At 52.5% G+C, this 20668-nt stretch overlaps 1 protein-coding gene and 1 long non-coding RNA gene across 3 annotated transcripts in view; one reads left to right on the forward strand and one right to left on the reverse strand.

Moving 5' to 3' along the window:
- Positions 1–193: 193 nt before the first annotated feature.
- DDX23 (DEAD-box helicase 23) lies at positions 194–16069 on the reverse strand. Its single transcript, XM_002711033.6, has 17 exons — positions 15933–16069; positions 10437–10645; positions 9910–10020; positions 7904–7997; positions 7734–7799; positions 7017–7155; positions 6608–6741; positions 6384–6496; positions 6021–6164; positions 5697–5922; positions 5277–5422; positions 4745–4922; positions 3390–3632; positions 2618–2769; positions 2317–2425; positions 1487–1661; positions 194–1092 (listed from the first exon to the last, which is right to left on the reverse strand). The coding sequence occupies exons 2-17, from the start codon at positions 10643–10645 to the stop codon at positions 869–871; spliced, it is 2463 nt and encodes an 820-aa protein (XP_002711079.1). The 5' UTR covers positions 15933–16069; the 3' UTR covers positions 194–868.
- Positions 16070–16147: 78 nt separating this feature from the next.
- LOC149123462 (uncharacterized) overlaps positions 16148–20668 on the forward strand; it is a 32523-nt gene continuing 28002 nt past the window's right edge. For both annotated transcript variants that reach the window (XR_016216705.1, XR_016216706.1), the window contains exon 1: positions 16148–16295. This is a non-coding gene — a long non-coding RNA (uncharacterized LOC149123462). The remainder of the gene's footprint in view (positions 16296–20668) is intronic.

The following is a 20668-nucleotide window of genomic DNA, read 5'->3' on the forward strand; positions in this document are numbered from 1 at the left end:
CACCTGTCTCTTCAGTGAGCAGTAGCCCCAGCCCCTGGAGAGCCAATAAGCAAAAGCTCTGAGATGTGTGTGAGGCTGCGGCAAGACCGGCTTGCCCCGGCTTCTACACCTGTAGACGTATGACTGCTGGCAAAGACCCGGTTCTCCTGTCCTGTGTGGTGGCAGGGAGAATCGGCTAAAACTAGACACAACCTTAATATTCCCATATTTATTCTCAGAACATACAAACTCATCTTCTCAGAGAATAGAAAACAGAAACTTCACTCAGTGACTTAAAGATGAACACAGCCAGCTCACCCTGTCCCCACATCTACTAAAAATTCCCTGGGGGAGGAATGCCTGGAGTGCACAGCACCCCTGGGCCTGGGGACATGCAGTCCCAAAGGCTCTCAACTTGCTCTAGAATCCAAGTGGGGAAGCAGCTGTCAAGATGAGAGTCCGAGCTCCACAGTCCTCACCGTGCCAGAACCCCCCAACCCCCTCCCCGGGTCATCTAGGGCCATGACGCTGCTGCAGCTTCCAGTCACAGTCCCACCTGTGCCAAAGGAGGGCCCAGCCAGGCAGCCAGGCTCTCACCCAGGACAAGGGGCAGGGATGGGTAGTGCCCACTGCTGCCCCCATGACCTGGCGTGAGCGGACAGCCCAGAACAATCACAAAGGCCCCCGGAGGGGCAGAGCAGGGCCACACCGGTGGTGACTTCCTCCCCTCTTGCAACACCATGCTCAGGCCTCCAGAGTGGAGGTCTGGGCCAGGCGGTCTGACTGTCACCCAAGCTGCCAGGACCCAGGGTTAAGAGTCTGGAGAGAGGGATAGGAGGCACCCGGCAGCTTCGGCTCATGCCCTTAGGCCTACGGGAAGAGTGCTGTGTCAGGCAAAGATGGTCTCTTCCCGGCGCTTCTTGGTGAGGATGGTGCCTGGCTTGTGCTGGGCATCTGGGTGGTTGGCCAGCTCGGGTGGACAGGAAGACACTGGGCTTTCCAGGATGGCCTGCTTCAGCTCATAGAACACAGCGGAGTCCTCTTTGGTGAGGAAGGTGATGGCCACGCCACTCTTGCCTGCTCGCCCAGTGCGGCCGATGCGGTGGATGTAATCTGGGGAACAGGAGGGGCGCCCCTCAGTCTCCACTTCTAAGGCCGCCCCCTCCCCAGCACTGAGTGTGTCCTGCACTGCCTGACCAAAAGCACCTGTGGCGCTTTCCCACGGGTACCCATCTCCCTGTTCCCACGGCTGGCTGTGGTCAACCACTGCACCACATCCGGCCACACCAACAGCCGCCCAGCTTCCTCCCTCCCCACACCTCTACCACAGAGGCTGGACAAGTCCAGGTAAGGTAAAGTGCCAGAGCTCTGCCCACTGAACAAGTGACTCCAGACTTGGAGCCGTGAGAGATGGCAGCAGTGGTCTCCCCAGGGTGGCACCGTGACTTTGCGTGGGAAGTGGCAAGGAGTCCTAATTCCCCCCACTTACCTAATTTCCCCCACTTACCTTCAATATTTTTGGCCATATCGTAGTTGACAACCATAGATACATCTTGGATGTCGATACCACGACCAGCCACATCGGTAGCCACCAAAATATCCTTGGCACCGGCCTTGAGGTTGGACAGAGCGAACTCTCGCTGTTCCTGGCCTTTTCCACCATGCAATGTACACGCATTGTACTGTTGGGAGACAACAGTGGGGTGAAGAGCCAGCAACGGGAGCATGAGAAGACATCCAAGAAAGGACGGAGACAGATGGGGAGGGCGGGGCGGGGGGTGGCAGGGCAGGAGAGAGGGAAAGAATAAGGGCTCCTGAGAGGGAGGAGGAAACAGATGAGCTCAGGAAAGTGGGGGCAGACACCAGTGGGGGGCGGCGGGGACAGACAGGGTAAGGACAAGGACAAAGCCATCTGGGGTGAGACAGGGAGTCAGACAGCTGAGAAGGACTGGGGAGAGAATCAGACGGAGATCAGGGTAGAAGTTCAGGGAGATAAGAGCAGGGTGGCGAGGATGCACCCTTCCTTCAAGCCCCAGCGCCAGCAATAGCGGACATGGTTAGCAACGCTGCCCCGCTGACACCATCACATCCCTTCCCAAACGTCTGCAGACACTGCTTTGGCTTGCTCTGTTCCACGTGCCCAGACTCTGTCAGAATGCGGGGCCCATCTCTCATGGATGAAGACCCCAGGCAGCGTTGGCTGCTGCTGCTGGAACGGACAGGGTCCTCCATGTCCCTCTGGCCCTGAGTGGGACTGAAAGCCCAGGCCCTGAGGACCCCTCTAGTGTCATTGGTGGTCTTTGCAGGCCGCCCTCTGCTCTCCCCTGCCAGACATACCCCCATCTTCTCCAGGGATTTGGCCAGCACATCGCAACCCTTCTTCTGGTTGACAAAAATGATGATGGGCGGGTCAAAGCCTTGCTCCAGGATTGCCAACAGCTTCTTCCTGGGGAAAGGGGCACGAGAGGAAAGATGAGATGTGATGCAGCAGCCACGCCAGCGAAGTGCCCGCCCCTGACCCAAGAACAGGAGCTGAGGATCAGCAAGGCCCTTGGCGTCCTGGAGAGCAGCTCCTCGACACGGCCCTGCAGGAAGTTCCCTCTCAACCTGGTTGCCCCCAGGTCAGCTGTCTCCGTACCTCTTCTCTGACTCAGACATGAGGAAGACCTTCTGTTCCACCCGCTCGTGGGGCTTGCCGGCAGAGCCAATGTACACCACAGCAGGTCGCCGAAGATAGCTCCTGGCCAGACGCTCCACGGCTGGGGGCATGGTGGCCGTGAACATGACTGTCTGTGGAAACAGGAGGCTCAGCTCTGGGCCCCAGCCGGCATACCCGACCATGTCTGCAGGCAGCCTAACCCAGGCGAGGCAAGCTAAAACGAGGGAAGCCAGCAGGTGGTACAGCAGTTAAGATGCCACCCGGGATGCCCGCATTCGTTACTGGAGTGCCCGAGTGTGGCTCTACCTCCTTCTAATGCAGACCCCGAGAGGCAGCAAGTGGCCCCTGCTATTCCTGTGGAAAACCTGGATTGAGTTCCTGGCTCCCAGCTTTAGCACAGCACAACCCCCATCGTGGGGGGCATCTGGGGACTGAACCCTGGATGGGAGCTCTCTGTCTCTTACAGTAACCCCTGCCTTAGGATATTGTGTCCTTTGCCCTCTCGTCTTTGCCCCGCACCGTTCTTCAGGGCAGAGGGCCTAAGAGCAGCTGCCGGCACCTGTGCTCTGGGTCCCTGAGACTCATTCTTCCGGGGTAAGCTCAATGGTGCCACCCCTAGACCTGTCCGAGGACTGCACCTAGGAACATCTAACCATTCTGAAAACAAGTACTCTGGGCCCACCTGAGGCAAGGGGGCCAAGGAGCATCTGTGGGCAGCTGCCCAGCTTTCCCGTTAGGGAAGCAGCCTTACTTGGCGGTACTTATGTTTTCCTGACTCGAAGTTGGCCAGCATCTTCTCGGGGTCCTCCGCCTCGTCGGTGTCTGGCTTCTGGTTGCTGACGGGCATGTGTTCCAGGATCTTCTGGACGTCCGGCTCAAAGCCCATGTCAATCATCCGATCTGCCTCATCCAGAACCACATAGGTACAGCGGCTCAGCACCAGGTAGCGGTTCTCCAGCACATCAATCAGACGTCCCGGGGTAGCAATCACAATCTGGGGGGTACAGTGTAATCATATATGGCCCCGGCAGGCATCCCCTGCTTCTCCCGGAAGTGAGCCAGCCACTCGGTTAAGCAGCAGATCGCCAGGGCCAAGGAATGGGGACCACGGTTGCGAAGCATGTTTGCCAGCGAACGCTCCTGAGAACTGGTAGGACAGCGCGCACTCGCTGGCTCTCTTAGACTTCTCAAGGATGCATGAGGTCTCTGGGTAAAGCCCAGGGGTTAGGCAGAGGCGGTAACATCAGAAGGAAATTTCTTAGAAAGGAGAGAAGCTAACAGATGTCACAGAGAGGGGCTAAACAAAGGAATTACACTCAGAAGTCTGCAGAAGACTTAATTCCTACAGGCAGACTTCTTGTAAAAAACTCTTGTCCCTCTTCCCGAGACGGCAACGCGGTCACTGACTTGAGAGTACTGTACTTGAGAGCACAGGCTTTGGAAGAGAATCTCAGCTCCACCCACTGCCTGCCAGCCACGTGTCAGTCTGGGCAAATTTTTAACATTTATAGAGGAGCTGGGAGATACCATTACCTACTCCAATATGGTCACTGTGAAAATTAATGAGCTTATACAATATATACCGTATGCAACATAATCCCTGTTGCATGAGCTCTTGGTAAATAACGGCACACAGGGGCAGACACTGTGGCACAGCAAGTTAAGCTGCCATTTGCAACGCCGTGATAGCACATCAGAGCGCCGGTTCAGGTCCCAGCTGTTCCGCTTCTGATCTATCCTCCTGCTCATGTGCCTGGGAAAGCAGCAGATGACGGCATAGGTACCTGGGCCCCTACTACCCACGTGGGAGACCCAGATGGAATGCCTGGCTCCAGACTGGGCCAAAGCTGGCTGTTGTGGCATTTGGGGAATGAACCACCAGATGGAAGATCTATTTGTCTCCCTCTGTCACTCTGCCTTTCAAATAAATAGAATAAAATAAAATAAAAAAAAATAGCCCATATATATATGGGCTGTTTTATATATATAAATATACCTCAGGCCCTTCCTGAATTTTTACTGCACATATATTCTAGAAACCAGAAACAGAGCCTCAGAACAGAGATTTCCAGACTAGCTGACTGGCTGCTGTCCAGGGAAACAAACCTCGCAGCCCATGCGCAGCCGGAAGCCCTGGTCCTCCCTGGAGATGCCACCAATGACAGCCACGGTGCGGATGCCCAGGGGCTTCCCAAACTTGATAGTCTCCTCCTCGATCTGCTGAGCCAGTTCGCGGGTGGGAGCCAGGATGATGGCGTAAGGGCCCTGGTCCGACTCTTCGATCCTGTGGTAAATGCGGCACCCCACAGCTTCGTCAGCTTTGGTTCTTACCCACTCACAGAGGAAGATATGGTCACTCTTAAGGGTGGCTATGGACATGGGGAGGCGGTGAGAAAAGGATGCCAATAATCCCTCTCCAAACTCAAGAGACTCCAGGATAGGGAAGTTCTCCAGGGAGTGGTCCCTGCCCGCAACAGAAGCATCCCTTCTTTGAAATCGTGATGCACTTATTCCCTAATATCAGACCCAGAATAAAGAAGGGAGCTTGTTGGTAACCGACTTAAAACTCAACCCCACTTTTGACTTTCACCTTTCCTATCCACCAAAGCCCGCTCCAACTGGTGCCAACTGAGCCCACCTGTCAATTTTGGGAAGCGTGGTGATCCAGACCAGCAACGGGATGAGGAAAGCTGCCGTCTTGCCACTGCCCGTCTCAGCGACACCAATGATGTCGCGATTCTGCAGCCCAATGGGAATTGCCTGACGCTGGATAGGTGTCGGTTCCTGCAGTGACCCAGGAGGAAAGAAATGGGTACAGGCAGAATTACACTGCCCAGGCTACCACTACCACTGACATATTTTAGCACACAGTTCAAAAGAATGAGGACCCAAGAAAAAACACACACTGAAGGCCAACACTTGCACCAAGGAGGGACAGACAAAGCCACTGTGGCGCCGACTGGCAGAGGAGGCACCAAACAGTCAAGGACCAGCGACCTCTATTCCCAAACTGAGTCAGCATTCCCTAGAAAGTAAGGACACAACTGCGCCTCCTCACCTTGTAGCCGCACTTATCAATGACCTCCAGGATGTGAGGCGGCAAAGAAGAGTCTTTCCAAGATCGGATGGGGTTGGGAATCTTGCCGCCTTTGGTGGTGATGCTGTAGTCCTCGCGGAAGATCCGCCAGTCCCTGTCCGTCATCTCGTCCAACTTCTTCTGGGACCAATGGCGATCATCCCAGCGCTGCTTGGCTTCCTTCTTGCGAAGCTTGCGGAGTCTTGCCCTGGGGGGCACCCACGGAGGGAGTGGCCTCAGCGCCCACCAACTGCTTTCTGCAGAGACTTTGGGTTCAGCCCCCCTGCCCCAGCCCCGATCACTCACTCCTCCTGCTCCTTTTCTTCCAGCGTTCGCCTCTTCTCCATCAGGTCTCCATAGAAACGTGACTGTTCCCGCTTCTGCTGCTTTAGGTCAATGCCTGCAATGAAGCCTCGCCCTAGCAACTGCACCTGGTGCCGTTCTTTGTACCTGGGATTGAGCCAGAGGAAGCAAAAAAAGAGAGAAGGGGCTGTTACAGCAGCAGGAGGCTAATTACCAACCTGCCACAGCTCTCCTTCCTAGCCAGGGTGCTTCCTCACTCTTAGGGCTGGCTGAGTAACGGCCCACCAATTTTCCCACCCTCCATGAGCTAACTTCTACCTCGCAGTCCCTGGCTCTCTCTAGGACGGCCTGGTCGAAGCTACTCACAGAGGGTTGTAGTCGATGGATGTGTCCTCGGATGCATCCCACTCGAACACAAACTTGCGGTCATTGAGATGCCTCGTTCGGCGCCGCTTTTTGATGCCGCCCAGGTAACGCTCCTGTCCGGGGAGACAGCACCACGCCTATCAACCTCAAGGCCCATGTGGCACACGCAGAGATCAGAACAGCCAAGTCACTACATCTTGTTATTTGGTGGTGGGAGCCTGCACCTTAATAGCATGCAACTCCTTGCTCTTGTCCTTCTCTTCCCGAATCTTCTGCCGCCCCTCCTCATCCTCGTTCCCGTTGGTCTCCCGCTCCATCCTCTCCCTGCGTTCCCGACGCTCCCGTTCCTGAGGGTCTTCTGCAGGCCAAAGGAAGAAACACTGCAGAGGAGTTCAGTAAGAGAGAAAAGGGAGAGGGAAGGGAGGGGACCCAGACAAGGGGTGCCAAGGGGAAAAACAAGGGGCACACTGAGAGCACAGAAAACATGAAGCTGTAACAGAGAGCGGCTTTTCTTCCAACCTCCCCCCATCTCCCCTCACCCAAACTCCAGTGCAGTGTCCTGATTGACACCACAATCCCATATACCTCCTTCCTACCCCATAACTAGGGCAGGCACAGGGTGGAAAAACAAACCCAACATCTTGCGGCCCAAGTCCTGGAACTGTTTCCTTTTCTTCCTCTCCTCTTCAAGCACCCGCTGCCGCTCTTCCACCTCCTGCTGCCGCCGCTTCAGAGCTTCGGCCTCTCGCTCGGCTTTGGAGAGGAACTTGGGCTATAAAACAGATTGGGATTATAAACAGAGGATCTTGGAGCAGGGGACAGCCACGTCACTGATCAGAATCTGGGAGCAAGGTATATGCACAATCATAGCACAGCTGGGAGCCCACAAATGCGCTCTCAGGCATTACACCTACTAAGGAAAACAGAAACAGGCCTCAGATCTGACTACGACCTAAACTATGTCTCCCCCCAACCCAGCCCCACCCCAAATTCATATGTTGAAACCCTAAACGCTGTACTCCAAGATGTAGCGGCTTGGAGACAAGGCCTTTAGGAAGGTGACTGGGTTACAATGAGGTCACTGGGGGGCAATCCAGGATGGCTGGCATCCTTAGAAGAGCAAATGTGGACACCCAGGGAGACAGCAGGTGCACGCGTGCACAGACAGAGGGCGAGGTAAAGACGGAGGAAGAGAGAGCAGACCACGAGCTAAGGGCAGGGCCTCAGAAGAAACAATCCCGCTGACACCTTCATTCCCGGCGCCAAGTTGGTCGCCAGAACTGGGACATGAAACCCTGCTGCTGTTCCCGTGGTATTTGTTTAGGGCACCCCACGTTCCCAAGCTCTCACCTTGGCCTCAGCTTCTTCCTCAGCCTTCTTCTTGGCCAGAAGTTCCTCCAGGGATAGTGGCTGCACCTGCAGATGAAACACAGGACTTCAGTCCCTGAAGGCTCCCTGCCGCACGAGATCCAGGAAGCAGGGCTGGAGTGAGAGGCTGCAAAGACCTTCCTCCTCCTTACCTTAGGCCTCTTATCACCGTGCTCATCCTCGTCATCCTTCTTAGAGTCTCTGTCTTTCCGAGATTTAAAATCTTTTCCTCGGCCAGGAGATAAGCTTTAAGGAAAGGGAACAGGAAGGGTCCATACTGCTGTCTTTCCCAGGTCCTGGATGAGGTTTAGGCTGAGCCCCAAAACAGGAGGGAAGCTCTCCGAGACTCACCACACTGGCCCCGTTCTACCTGACTCCTCTTTCCTGAGCCTAAAACTCTCCCAGGAAGTCGCCCTTCACTACTGACATCCAAACAGTGCCTCCACACAGCAGCTGCAGGGTTAGGAAAGCCGCCTCAGCTTTATAATATACAGCGAATTTAACCTCCAAGACTACCCCAGAAGCCAAGAAGATACTATGTATACACACAGCAGTGCCCACAGACTGCAAAAGTCTCAGGCAACTCCACTGACTGTGTGGCATGCTCAGTCTGGTCTGTTCAGAACCTCACAAGGAGGCCGGCACTGTGGCGTAGTGGGCAAGGCTGCCACCTGCAGTGCCCGCATCCCATACAGGCGCCGGTTCGAGTCCCTGCTGCTCCACTTCCAATCCAGCTCTCTGCTATGGCCTGGGAAAGCAGTAGAAGATGGCCCAAGTCCTTGGGCCCCTGCACTCGTGTGGGAGACCCAGAAGAAGCTCCTGGCTCCTGGCTTCAGATCGCACAGCTCCGGCCATATGGCCAGTTGGAGAGTAAACCAGTGGATGGAAGACCTCTACCTCTCTCTCCCTCTCTCTCTCTCTCTCTCTCTCCCTCTCCTCCTAACTCTTTCAAATAAATAAATAAATCTTAAAAAAAATAAAAAATAGAACCTCACATGGAAAGTTTCCAGAGCAGAGAGATCAAGGCTCAAGGACACTAAACTATTCCAACAAACATATATCCTGGTAGGAAACTGAGTGGGCCAATGGACCTAAAGGAACACTCTATGGGCTGGCAAGCGTTTCAAATTACTTTCTAAATTCTAAGAACAAGTTGAGCCTCACAGTACTGTGACTTCACTAACTATTACACTCTCTGAAGAAGACACCCAGGGCCTGCGTTGGGTGCAGCAGTGAGGTCGTCACTTGGGACATCTGCAGCTACACCACAGTGCCCGGATTGAGTCCGTTTCTGACCCAGCGTCCTGCTAATGCATGTCCTGACTTCTGGAAGACAGCTGCTCAAGCACTTGGGCCTCTGCCACCCATGTGGGAGACCCAGATGGAGTTCCAGGCACCTGGCTTTGGCCCAGCCCAGCCCTGGCTCTTGTGGTCATCTGGGGAATGAACCAGCAGATGGTAAGATCGCTGTCCGTTCCTCTCTCTGTCTTTGCCTCTTAAATAAAAAGGAAATAAAAGGGGCTGGAGTTGTGGGGCAGCAAGTAAAGCCACTGCCTATGATACCAGCATCCCATATGGGCACCAGGTTTGGGTTGTATCTGCTCTATTTCTGATCCAGCTCCTTGCTAATGACTTGGGAAAGCAATGGAAGATGGCCTAAGTGCTAGGGCCCCTTCCACCCACATGGGAGACACAGATGAAGCTCCTGGCTTCAGCCTGCATCAGCCCTGGCCATTGTGGCCACTTGAGGAGTGAACTAGACAATGGAAGATGTCTCTGTCTCTCCCTCTCTCTTTCAAGTAAATAAATAAATCTTTTTAAAAATTTAAGTGTTAGAGCTTTTAAAAGATATGTGTTTTTTTTTAAAAGATTTATTTATTTTAAAGTCAGAGTTAGAGATAGGGAGAGACAGAGAGAGATCTTCCATCTGCTGGTTCACTCCCTGAATGGTTGCAATGGCCAGAGCTGGGCCAGACAGAAGCCAGGAGCCAGGAACTTCTTCTGGGTCTCCAACGTGGGGGCAAGGCCATCTGGCACATAGGTTCGTGCTTTTAAGAAAGACAGGTGTGCACTCAACTCACTACAAGCAGGATCAGCCACAGAATGCAGAGAGGAAGCGGGAGCACTCCGTGAAATCCCAGCCCCACCCCCTCGGTACCTGGATCGCTTCCGGTCCTTGTCCCGTCGGTGCCCATCCTTGTCTCGATCTCGGTCCTTCTTATTCCGATCTCGCTCCTTATCCCGTTCTCGTTCTTTGTGCCGCCGCTCTCTGGAAGACAGCAAATTCAGGAAGTCTTTTGATATTTCCAGAGCACCCTGCTTCCCTGCAGCCCTGGTGGGAGTTTTGAGGCTCTATGCTCCCCATGGAAATGTCTTATAAACTGGGGAAGTTGTGAGGGAATTCTAAGAGGACCTTACAGACCAGCTGTCCTGCTAAGCAGTAATGGCAACAACAGACCACAGGCTGGGTGAACAGGTGAATGGTTCTCCTGGATTATTTGGATCTTCCTCTTACAAGGTCCCTTTCAGAGCTGGGCCACGGAGGAAACCGGAAAACACCTGCCAGTCCAACAGCTGGGGCATGAAAAGGGAGATGCCTGATACTGAACGCATCAGAAGAACCAAGGATGAAGCAGCAGGAAATGGACCCCCTTCCGGTGTCACAGACAGACGGCGGCTCCTTACCTCTCTGTAGACTTGGAACGGGAACGGGAACGAGAGCGGCTGCCCCCGCGGCGTCGATCCCTTGAGCGGTGCCGCTTCCGCTCTTTAGCGGGGGAAGACTTCCGGTCCCGGTCCCTATCCCGCTCTCTGTCAGGGCTCCGTGAGCGCTTCCTTTCCTCCTTAGAAGGTGACACATCTCGGTCCTTTTTGTCAGCCAGCTCTCCTGCCATCTGTTGTGGGTACCAGGAATATTTATGATGCACTGGGCACCACGCTCAACTGCTTATATGTACTTTACTTGATCTTACAACAACCCAAAGGGGGCCGGTGCTGCGGTGTAGGGGGTAAAGCCGCTGCGTGAAGTGCTGGCATCCCATATGGGTGCCAGTTTGGTCCTGGCTACTCCACTTCTGATCCAGCTCTCTGCTATGTCCTGGGAAAGCAGTAGAAGATGGCCCAAGTCCTTGGGCCCCTGCACCTGCATGGGAGACCCAGAAGAAGCTCCTGGCTTCTGGCTTCGGATCAGCACAGCTCCAGCCATTGTGGCCATCTGGGGAGCAAACCAGCAGATGGAAGATCTCTCTTTCTCTCTCTCTCTCTCTCTCTCTCTCTCTCTCTCTCTCTGCCTCTGCCTCTCTGTAATTCTGCCTTTCAAATAAATAAATAAATAATTTAAAAAAAAACCCTATGAGATAGATCTAACAGTATAATTACTTTATAGGTGAAAAGCTCAAATAACAACAGTACTTCCACAAGTTCATCAGAAATAGAATTGAAAAATAATTTATTTTGGTGCAAAAAAATTTTAATAAAGATTTTATTTATTTACTTGATAGGTAGAGTTATAGGCAGAGAGAAAGGTCTTCCATCCACTGGTTCACTCCCCAAATGGCCGCAACGGCCATAGCTGGGCCAATACAAAGCCAGGAGTGAGGAGCTTCTTCCAGGTCTCCCACATGGGTGCATGGGCCCAAGGACTTGGACCATCTTCTACTGCTTTCCCAAGCCACAGCAGAGAGCTGTATGGAATTGGAGGAGCCAGGACATGAACCAGAATCCATATGGGATGCCAGCACCACAAGCAGAGGCTTAGCCTACTATACCACAGCGCCAGTCCCACAAAAACAAATTTGAAACCTATGTGTAGCTTTTCACAGTACACAAAAATGAGCAAAGTAACACTTTTTTTTTGACAGGCAGAGTGGACAGTGAGAGAGAAACAGAGAGAAAGGTCTTCCTTTGCCGTTGGTTCATCCTCCAATAGCCGCCGCGGCCGGCACACCGCGCTGATCCGAAGGCAGGAGCCAGGTGCTTCTCCTGGTCTCCCATGTGGGTGCAGGGCCCAAGCACTTGGGCCATCCTCCACTGCACACCCGGGCCACAGCAGAAAGCTGGCCTGGAAGAGGGGCAACCGGGACAGAATCCGGCGCCCCGACCGGGACCAGAACCCAGTGTGCCGGCGCCGCTAAGTGGAGGATTAGCCTATTGAGCCGCGGCACTGGGCCGCAAAGTAACACTTTTAAAAGGTGAAGACAGGGGCCAGCACTGTCGCATAGCAGGTAAAGCCGCTGCCTGCAGTGCCGGCATCCCATATGGGCACTGGTTCGAGTCCCGGCTGCTCCCCTTCCAATCCAGCTCTCTGCTATGTGCCTGGGAAAGCAGCAGAAGATGCCCCAAGTGCTTAGGCCCCTGCACCACTGTGGGAGACCCAGAAGAAGCTCCTGGCTCCTGGCTTTGGATCAGCCCAGCTCCAGCCACTGCAGCCATTTGGGGAGTGAATCAGCAGATGGAAGATCTCTCTTTCTAACTCCACCTCTCAAATAAATAAATAAATAAATCTTAAAAAAAAAAAAAAAAACTGAAGACTGCCTGTTTTATCTCACAATTACTTGAAAAAGACAAAATTCTCTACATTAGTACAGCATGTGTACCACACAGAAATACTTAAGCCTCTTCCACTTGTAGGGTTTGCGTGTGGCTCCTGAATTTTTTTTTTCTTTTTTTGACAGGCAGAGCTAGACAGTGAGAGAGAGAGAGACAGAGAAAGGTCTTCCTTTGCCGTTGGTTCACCCTCCAATGGCCGCCATGGCCGGCGCACTGCGGCTGGCACACTGCACTGATCCGAAGCCAGGAGCCAGGTGCTTCTCCTGGTCTCCCATGGGGTGCAGGGCCCAAGCACTTGGGCCATCCTCCACTGCACTCCCGGGCCACAGCAGAGAGCCAGCCTGGAAGAGGGGCAACTGGGACAGAATCTGGCGCCTCGACCGGACTAGAACCCAGTGTGCCGTTGCCGCAGGCGGAGGATTAGCCTATTGAGCCGCGACGCCAGCCCTGGCTCCTGAATTTCATGTTGGAAACCTGGTTCCCAATACAGCAGTCTTGAGAAGTGGGATCTTTGGCTGATGATCTGGCTGATGAAGGCAATGCCCTCATAAATTGATAAATACATTCAGGTAACTGATGGGTTATTATGGGAGCGGCTTTGCTATAAAAGCAAGCTCTCAACGTAGTGCCCAAATCATTTTGCTTTAAAAGGTTGTAACAAATATAGATGAGTTGGAAGAAAAAAAAAAAAAAAAAGGCAAGCTTTCTCTGGTATGCCTGCTGTCTTGCCACACTATGATGTGGCATGTAGGTACCACAGCACGCTCTTTAACTTGCCGGTTTCCAGAACTGCAATCAATTAACGTCTACTCTAGAACTGCCCAGTTGCAGGTATGCTGTTACAGTAACAGAAAGCAGACTAAGACAAGTCCTGAGAGAACAGTCCAGAAAAGAGGACATCTTTCCTACAAGGCAGCCTGAACATCATTCATTCTTTTAGTAAATATTCACTGAGCATGTATAAGGTGGCAGAAATTAGCAGTAACTAAACCAAGTCTCTGGGGGCCACAGTTGTGCTAGGAGTTAAGATGCCACTTGGGAGTCCCGGCTGCTCCACTTCTGATCCAGCTTCCTGCTCATGGGCCTGGGAAGAGAGCAGATGACCCCTGCCACCCAGGCAGGGGATCAGGGTGGAGTTCCTGGCTCCTAGCTTCAGCCTGGCCCAGACACAGCTGTTGTCACTACTTGGGGGGGAGTGAACCAGCAGATGAAAAATCTCTTTCTGCCTTAAGTCTTCCAAACAAAACAAAACACAAACAAAACCAAAGAAACCAGGGGAGGTGGGCATGTTGTGGCATAGCAGGTTAAGCCGCTGCTTGTAACACAGGCATCTCATATCAGGGTGCTGGTTCCAGTACCAGCTGCTCTGCTTCTCAGTCAGCTTCCTGATAAGGCTCCTCTTAGAAAGGGAGCAGAAGATGGCCCCAGTGCTCAGGACCATTTGGTAGATGGGTACCAACATCTGGAAGATCTGTCTCTGTAGCTCTCCCTCTCTGTCCCTCTACCTTTCAAGTAAATAAATCTTTAAAAAAATTTTTAAAAAAAGGCAATATAGTAGAGTGAATTTCAAATAGTTATGAACAAGGAGAATAAAATGGGGTGACATGAACAAGAGATGGATGGCTCAAGAAAGAATTTTTAGTTTATATTTAAACTGAGACTTCCATGATGGGAAAGACAGAACCAGATCTGTTCAGGGAGAATAATTCATTGGGTAGAAGAGACAGCAAGTACTAAAGTACTGAGGCAGGAGTTAGCTTAGATGTCTGCAACTAAAAATCAAACTGTAGGGCCAGCATTGTGGCACAGCGGACAAAGCAGCCTGTGATGTCGGCATTCCATGTGGGCACTGTTTCAAGTCCTGGCTGCTTCACTGCTAATGCACCTGGGAAAGCAGTAGAGGATGGCCCAAGTGCTTGGGCCCCTGCACCCACATGCGAGACCCAGAGGAAGCTCTGGGCTCCTGGCTTCAGCCTGACACAGGCTGGCCATTGTGGCCACTTCTGGAGTGAACCAGTGCGTGCAAGATTTCTCTCTCTGTCTCTCCTTCTCACTCTGTAACTCTGCCTTTCAAATAAATAAAAAATAAATTTCTTTAAAAAAGAAAATAGCTCCTAAATTTGTGGTCTGAACAGTCTGTTAGTTTGAGTTGCTGATAGAGAACCAACCAAAGACTGGGGAAGGAAGAGATTGAGGACGGAACCAAAAGTTCCTTTCGGCCAGGTTGCAGCTGAGACCTCTGTAATAAGACAGCCAAGAGGGGAGTCTCAGAAGGCATATGGAAATGCAAACCTGGAACTCAACAGAGGGTCTGGGGACAACCATGAGTCACAGGTACATAGCTTTTGAAGCCACAGAGCACTAAATGATATTACCCAGTTAGGAAGTAGAGTTAAAGAAAGAAAAAGAAGAGAACCCCATAGTAAGTTCTGGGACACTCTAAACACTTAAGGGTCAGGCACAGCAGCAGTAAGAAATATTGTAGAGACTGGCGCTGTGGCATAGTGGGTAAAGCCGCCGCCTGTAGTGCTGGCATCCCATATGGGTGCCGGTTCAAGTCCTGGGTACTCCACTTCTGATCCAGCTCTCTGCTGTGGCCTGAGAAAGCAGTACAAGATGGCCCAAGTCCTTGGGCCCCTGCATCTGCATGGGAGACCTGGAAGAATCTCCTGGCTTTGGATGGGAGCAGCTCCAGCTGTTGCAGCCAATTGGGGAGTGAACCAGAGGATGGAAGACCTCACTCTCTCTCTGCCTCTCTCTGTAACGCAAATAAATGAAATAAATCTTAAAAAAAAAAAAAAAAAAAAAAAAAAAAGATTAGGGGGCAGAGAAGTGAGTACAGCATTTGGGGAAATAGAGATTATTTGTGACCTTGACAAGAGCTGTCTCAGTGGCACAGAGCAAACCAGAAACTCAAGTGGACTCCGGCCATGCCTCCCAGCAGCCTTCCTCTCCAATTTCCTGAACTTTTTAGTTCCTCCGTTCTTGTACGGCCGGGGCAGGTCTCCCCGCCCCCCCAACTCCCATTCTGTTAAGTATTTTCCAACCATCTACCGCATATAAGGCACAGCGCAGGACACTGTGCGAGTTACAACAGGAAGTCCCATCCCTAAGAAGCTTTACGACAATAGAGGGTCTGAGAACCCATCCTAGTACGGCAGGCTCGCATGAACTAGTAGGGGAGTTCGAAGAAGCACTTCTGCAAGGCTCCACTGAGAAAGTGGCCCTTGATCCCTTAGGGATGGGTAAGGAAAGAAACAACTCCCTAATTCCCGGCCTAATAATACCGACGGCACGGAGGCGGGAAAGTACGGGCTGCTTCTGGGAGAAAAATTCAAGTTCCAGTGTGACTGCGGCACCGGGCTACGAGAGGCAGGAAACAATCAGTCGTGCCGGCGGCCAAAGGTCTGAGCCCGGAACATCGTCCAGAACGTGGCCTGAGCCCCAGCAGCCAGCACTCCCCCTGGGGCCCGCGCCCCTGCGCTCCTGCCCGTCTGAGATTTCCCCCGGCTCGCGCCTCTTCCCCGAGGCGTTCTTCCGCGCCTCATCCCGGAGGCAGGGGCCACAGCCATGCCCCCGACACTTGCCTTCTCTACAACCTCGAGGGAACCATCTCCCCTGCCTAGAACTCACCACCCTGAGTCGGAACCGCCCAACGCGGCCTCAACGTCGCCGAACAGCCGCCATCTTTCCCGTTTCCTGGTCGCCGAGATGCACCCCCTTGCCGCGCGGCAAGCTGGGAAGGCGAGTTCGCGGCGCTGGGCAGCTTAAGCCGACAGTAAGGCCCTCAGAACTACCAATCCCAGGATGCACGGCGCCCGCGCCTGCCGAAGGCCGCAGGGACTGCTGGGCAATGTGGTTCGCCAAGCTTGGCGTGTGCGAGGGAAGTTAGCAGTGGGCCGGGTTCCTGCAGATCTTCCCGCGGTTCAGTCTTCCTGGAATCTGCAGGCCTTCCAAAAGCTACGGTAGCGACCGTCGTGGCCCGTGCCTTACACGGTATGAGTTTAAGGCTTTGCATTTCTATAGCATGGCTCTATGATGGGCTACTGCGAGCAACCACAAGTACCGTTTGTGGAAAAGCAAAAATCTCGTTAGATTGTTACCCATTTTATAAGATGAGAGTTGTACAATTCTTTATCGTGAGGAATTCCACCAGGCTTAGGACAGTGTAGCAACCTGCCCCACCAATCTCCCCTACTGTTAACACTTCATCCTCTGATCTGGGCTGTGGCACCTTCTTTCTCTTTCTTTCTTTTTTTTCTTTTCTCTCATTTTCTTTTCTTTTTTAGATTTATTTATTTTATTTGAAGAGCAGGGCTACAGAGAGAGGTCTTGAATCTGCTGGTTCACTCTCCAAATGGCCACAACAGCAGGAGCTGTGCCGATCCAAAGCCAGGAGCCAGGAGCTTCTGCTAGGTCTCCCATGCGGGCGCAGGGGCCCAAGGACTTAGCCCATTTTCTACTGCTTTCCCAGGCCATAGCAGAGAGCTGGATCGGAAGTGGAGCAGCCAGGACTCGAACCAGCGCCCATATGGGATGCCGGCACTGCTGGCGTTGGCTTTACCACTGCGCCACAGCATTGGCCCCATGCATCTTTTTTCTTCAGGTTCCAGTAGGGACCCCTGCAGTCTTTGGGCTACCTTTGTGTTGGTTTGTTTTTTTAAGGTTTTATTTATTTGAGAGGTAGAGTTACAGACAGAGAGAAGGAGAGATCGATTCTCCATCCACTGCTTCACTCCTAGGCCAATCTGAAGCCAGGAGCCAGGAGCTTCTTCCAGGTCTCCCAAGTGGAGACCATCCTCTGCTGCTTTCCCAGGTGCATCAGCAGGAGTTGGATTGGAAGTGGAGCAGCCAGGACTGGAATCAGTGCCCATGTGGGATGCCTGCACCGTAGGCAGAGGCTTAACCTACTACAGCACAGCACCGAACCCTATATGGGTCTCTTTCTTCTTCCTAGTGTCAGCCTCCCACTGAAGCTGTTTTATCACAAATCCTGTGCTCACTTTGCTCACTTTGTTTCTTGTTGGTCTTTTTGGATCATGATTCTTCCCCTAAAGCCGAACCAAGGCCTCTTTCCTTTGTTTTCCCATCATTAGCTTGTCTTGGTTCCCCATGGCTATATATCTGTTTTCTCTTTGAATGTTTTTCTTAGGTAGGAAGTTAGAAATTAGCCTGTGTGTGTGTGTATGTGTGTGTGTGTGTGTGTGTGAGAGAGAGAGAGAGAGAGAGAGAGAGAGAGACAGGCCTGAAGACCAGCACCTATTGTGGAAGCTCCAGAAGCCCAGCATTTTGCACTGCAAAGTCCTGCCCAGACCCTGATAACCTCCCAGTTGGTCCCAGAATTCTCTCTCAGGACCAGATGGGTTACCTGACCTGATAACATGGGACCCTAAAACACAGGCACCCTAAAGGAAACCCCTCTACTCTGCCTGGCACCAGCAAATCTGGGGAGGAATTTGCTAATTTCACCCAACAAACCCTTCCACCAAGCTCCCTGTCCTTTGTCCTGGAGGAGAGGGGGAGGTGGGTAAACAGACTCCCTTAACAACCTAGGGAGTCCAAACAGACCATGCATTCAGCCCTCTGCCCTCTGCTGAGCCGCCCGCCTGGCCTGCCCAGGTGTATTCTCTCCATTCAACCATGTAACCTCGCTCTCCCCCAGACGGAGTGACTGGGTGCTCTCTGTCCCTTCTGAGGGATGCCCTGTCCCCAGTAAAACCTTGTAGCTTCACTCTGTCTCACGTCTCAATTTTTTCTTGAATGAAGACAAGAACCCCATGGCTTCCACGGCTCTTTTCTCTGGTGACATTTTCAGTCTCCAAGAAGAGCCTAGGAGTAGACTGACATTATCCTAAAGCCCTGAGCATCAGGCATAGTGGCCTAAAGTAGCCGTAGGATAAGCATACTTCTGCTCTTAAAACTTCGCCACTTGAACCCTAGAACAGATCTGAAGGGAAAATCGAGTCTTGAGATCTATTGGGTGTAATTTGCCAAATGAACACTAGAGGGCTGTCCCCTCACAGAAAGGGACCCCAACTAAGAGACCAGCCATGATTCTGGGGAACCTTTAGGAGCCAAGTGCCTCATGCTGTGCTGGACACAACTTACATAATTTTCTTTTTCTTGATTCATTTATTTATTTGAAAGAGTTACACAGAGAGAGGAGAGGCAGAGAGAGAGAGAGGTCTATCTTCTGATGGTTCACTCCCCAATGGCCGCAACAGCCAGAGCTGCGCTGATCTGAAGCCAGAAGCCAGGAGCTTCTTCCGGTCACCAGTGTGGATGCAGGGGCCCAAGGACTTGGGCCATCTTCTACTGCCTTCCCAGGCCACAGCAGAGAGCTGGATCATAAGTGGAGCAGCCGGGACTTGAACCGGCGCCCATATGAGATGCCCACACTGAGATGTTTTTACCAGCTACGCCACAGCGCTGGCCCTACATCACTCCTTTAACTTAGTTCTCATAGCAGTGTGAGATGGGTGTTAACTCCATTTTACTAGAAAGGAGGTTGTAGCCCATAAAAATCCATTGTGCCTTCAAAAGCCATATAGTCAAAAGGGGTCGGAATTCAACTCCAGAGTCGAGGTTCTTTCCCTAGTTTCGGGCTACCATTCTCATTGTCTTTCTTTCTTTTTTAAAAGACTTATTTATTTATTTGAAAGGCAGAGTTACAGAGAGGCAGAGGCAGAAAGAGTGGTCTTCCATCCACTGGTTCACTCCCGAGATGGCCACAATGGCTGGAGCTGAACTGATCCGAAGCCAGGATCCAGGAGCTTCTTCTGGGTCACCCACATGGGTGCAGGGGCCCAAGGACTTGGGCCATCTTCTACTGTTTTCCCAGGCCATAGCAGAGAGCTGGATCAGAAGTGGATCAGCCAGGACTTGAACTGGCACCCACACAGGATGCCGGCACTGCATGTGGCGGCCTTACCCGCTATGCCACAGCACCAGCCCCTCATTGTCTTTCACAATGAGTAAGACAGGACCCAGAAATGTCACAAAGCTTACCCAGGTTCATAATAGCAGGCTTCTCCTAATACCTGTGCACATCTCTCTCATAACACATATAAGACATTGGGGTTAAAGGACACTCACTTAGGGGGTAGGCATTGTGGCACAGTGGGTTAAGTCACCACTTGCCACCTGCATCCCATATCTCAGTGCCAGTTCAAGCCCCGGCTGTTCCATTTCCACTGAGCTCCTTACTAATGAACCTGGGAAGGCAGCAGATGAAGATCCAGGTATTTGGGTCCCCTGCCACCCACATGGGAGATGCAGATGGAGTTCTGGGCTCCTCGCTCCAGCCTGGCCCAGCCCCAGCCATTGTGGCCATTTGGAGAGTGAACCAGCAGATTGGTAAAAACTCTCTTGCTGTGTGTCGTCTTCTTTGTCATTCTGCCCTTCAAATATATAAAATAAATCTTTTTTTTTTTTTTTTTAACAGGCAGAGAGGACAGTGAGAGAGAGAGAGACAGAGAGGAAGGTCTTCCTTTGCCGTTGGTTCACCCTCCAATGGCCGCCGCGGCCGGTGTGCTGTGGCTGGCACACCTTGCTGATCCGAAGCCAGGAGCCAGGTGCTTATCCTGGTCTCCCATGGGGTGCAGGGCCCAAGGACTTGGGCCATCCTCCACTGCACTCCCTGGCCACAGCAGAGAGCTGGCCTGGAAGAGGGGCAACCGGGACAGAATCCGGCACCCCGACTGGGACTAGAACCCGGGGTGCCGGCGCTGGAAGGCGGAGGATTAGCCTAGTGAGCCGCGGCACTGGCAAAATAAATCTTTAAAAAAAAAAGATTGGGGCCAGCACTGTGGCATAGCTGGTAAAGCCGCAGCCTGCAGTACCAGCATCCCATATGGGCACTGGTTCAAGTCCTGGCTGCTCCATCTCCGATCCAGCTCTCTGCTATGGCCTGGGAAAGCAGTGGAAGATGGCCCAAGTCCTTGGGCCCCTGCACCCATGTGGGAGACCGACCCAGAAGATCCTGGCTCCTGGCTTGAGATCGGTGCAGCTGCAACCATTGCAGCCAACTGGGGAGTGAACCAGCAGATGGAAGACCTCTCTCTCTGCCTCTCCTTCTCTGTAATTCTGACTTTCAAGTAAATAAATCTTAAAAAAAAAAAAAAAAAAAAAAGCTAGTCACTTATCTTACTCTGTTAGTTCTCTCACAAACACACATCTTTGGAGATGGACAGACTGTGCTCAAGTAAGGATCATGCGTGGGTCCCTTACCTAGGCACAGCACAGCTGGCCGTAAGAGGCCTGTGGATTGCAGTTAACGGTGAGAACTGGTTTGAATTCTGACCCAACTACCGATGAGCAATATTATTGCTCATCGGTAGTTGGGTCAGAATTTTGTACAAGTTATATAG

This window comes from Oryctolagus cuniculus, chromosome 11 (assembly GCF_051225735.1).
Source record: "Oryctolagus cuniculus isolate XC-2025 breed Fujian yellow rabbit chromosome 11, ASM5122573v1, whole genome shotgun sequence".
Lineage (NCBI taxonomy): Eukaryota > Metazoa > Chordata > Mammalia > Lagomorpha > Leporidae > Oryctolagus > Oryctolagus cuniculus.

Excerpts from the sequence above, each read along its gene's own strand:
- DDX23 (XM_002711033.6), bottom strand. The coding sequence starts at position 10,645 with ATGGCAGGAGAGCTGGCTGACAAAAAGGACCGAGATGTGTCACCTTCT. Across the intron at positions 4,923-5,276 it reads ACGCTTCCCAAAATTGACAG|GATCGAAGAGTCGGACCAGG; the intron begins GTGGGCTCAGTT and ends CATTTACCACAG. Across the intron at positions 2,770-3,389 it reads GAAAACATAAGTACCGCCAA|ACAGTCATGTTCACGGCCAC; the intron begins GTAAGGCTGCTT and ends CTGTTTCCACAG.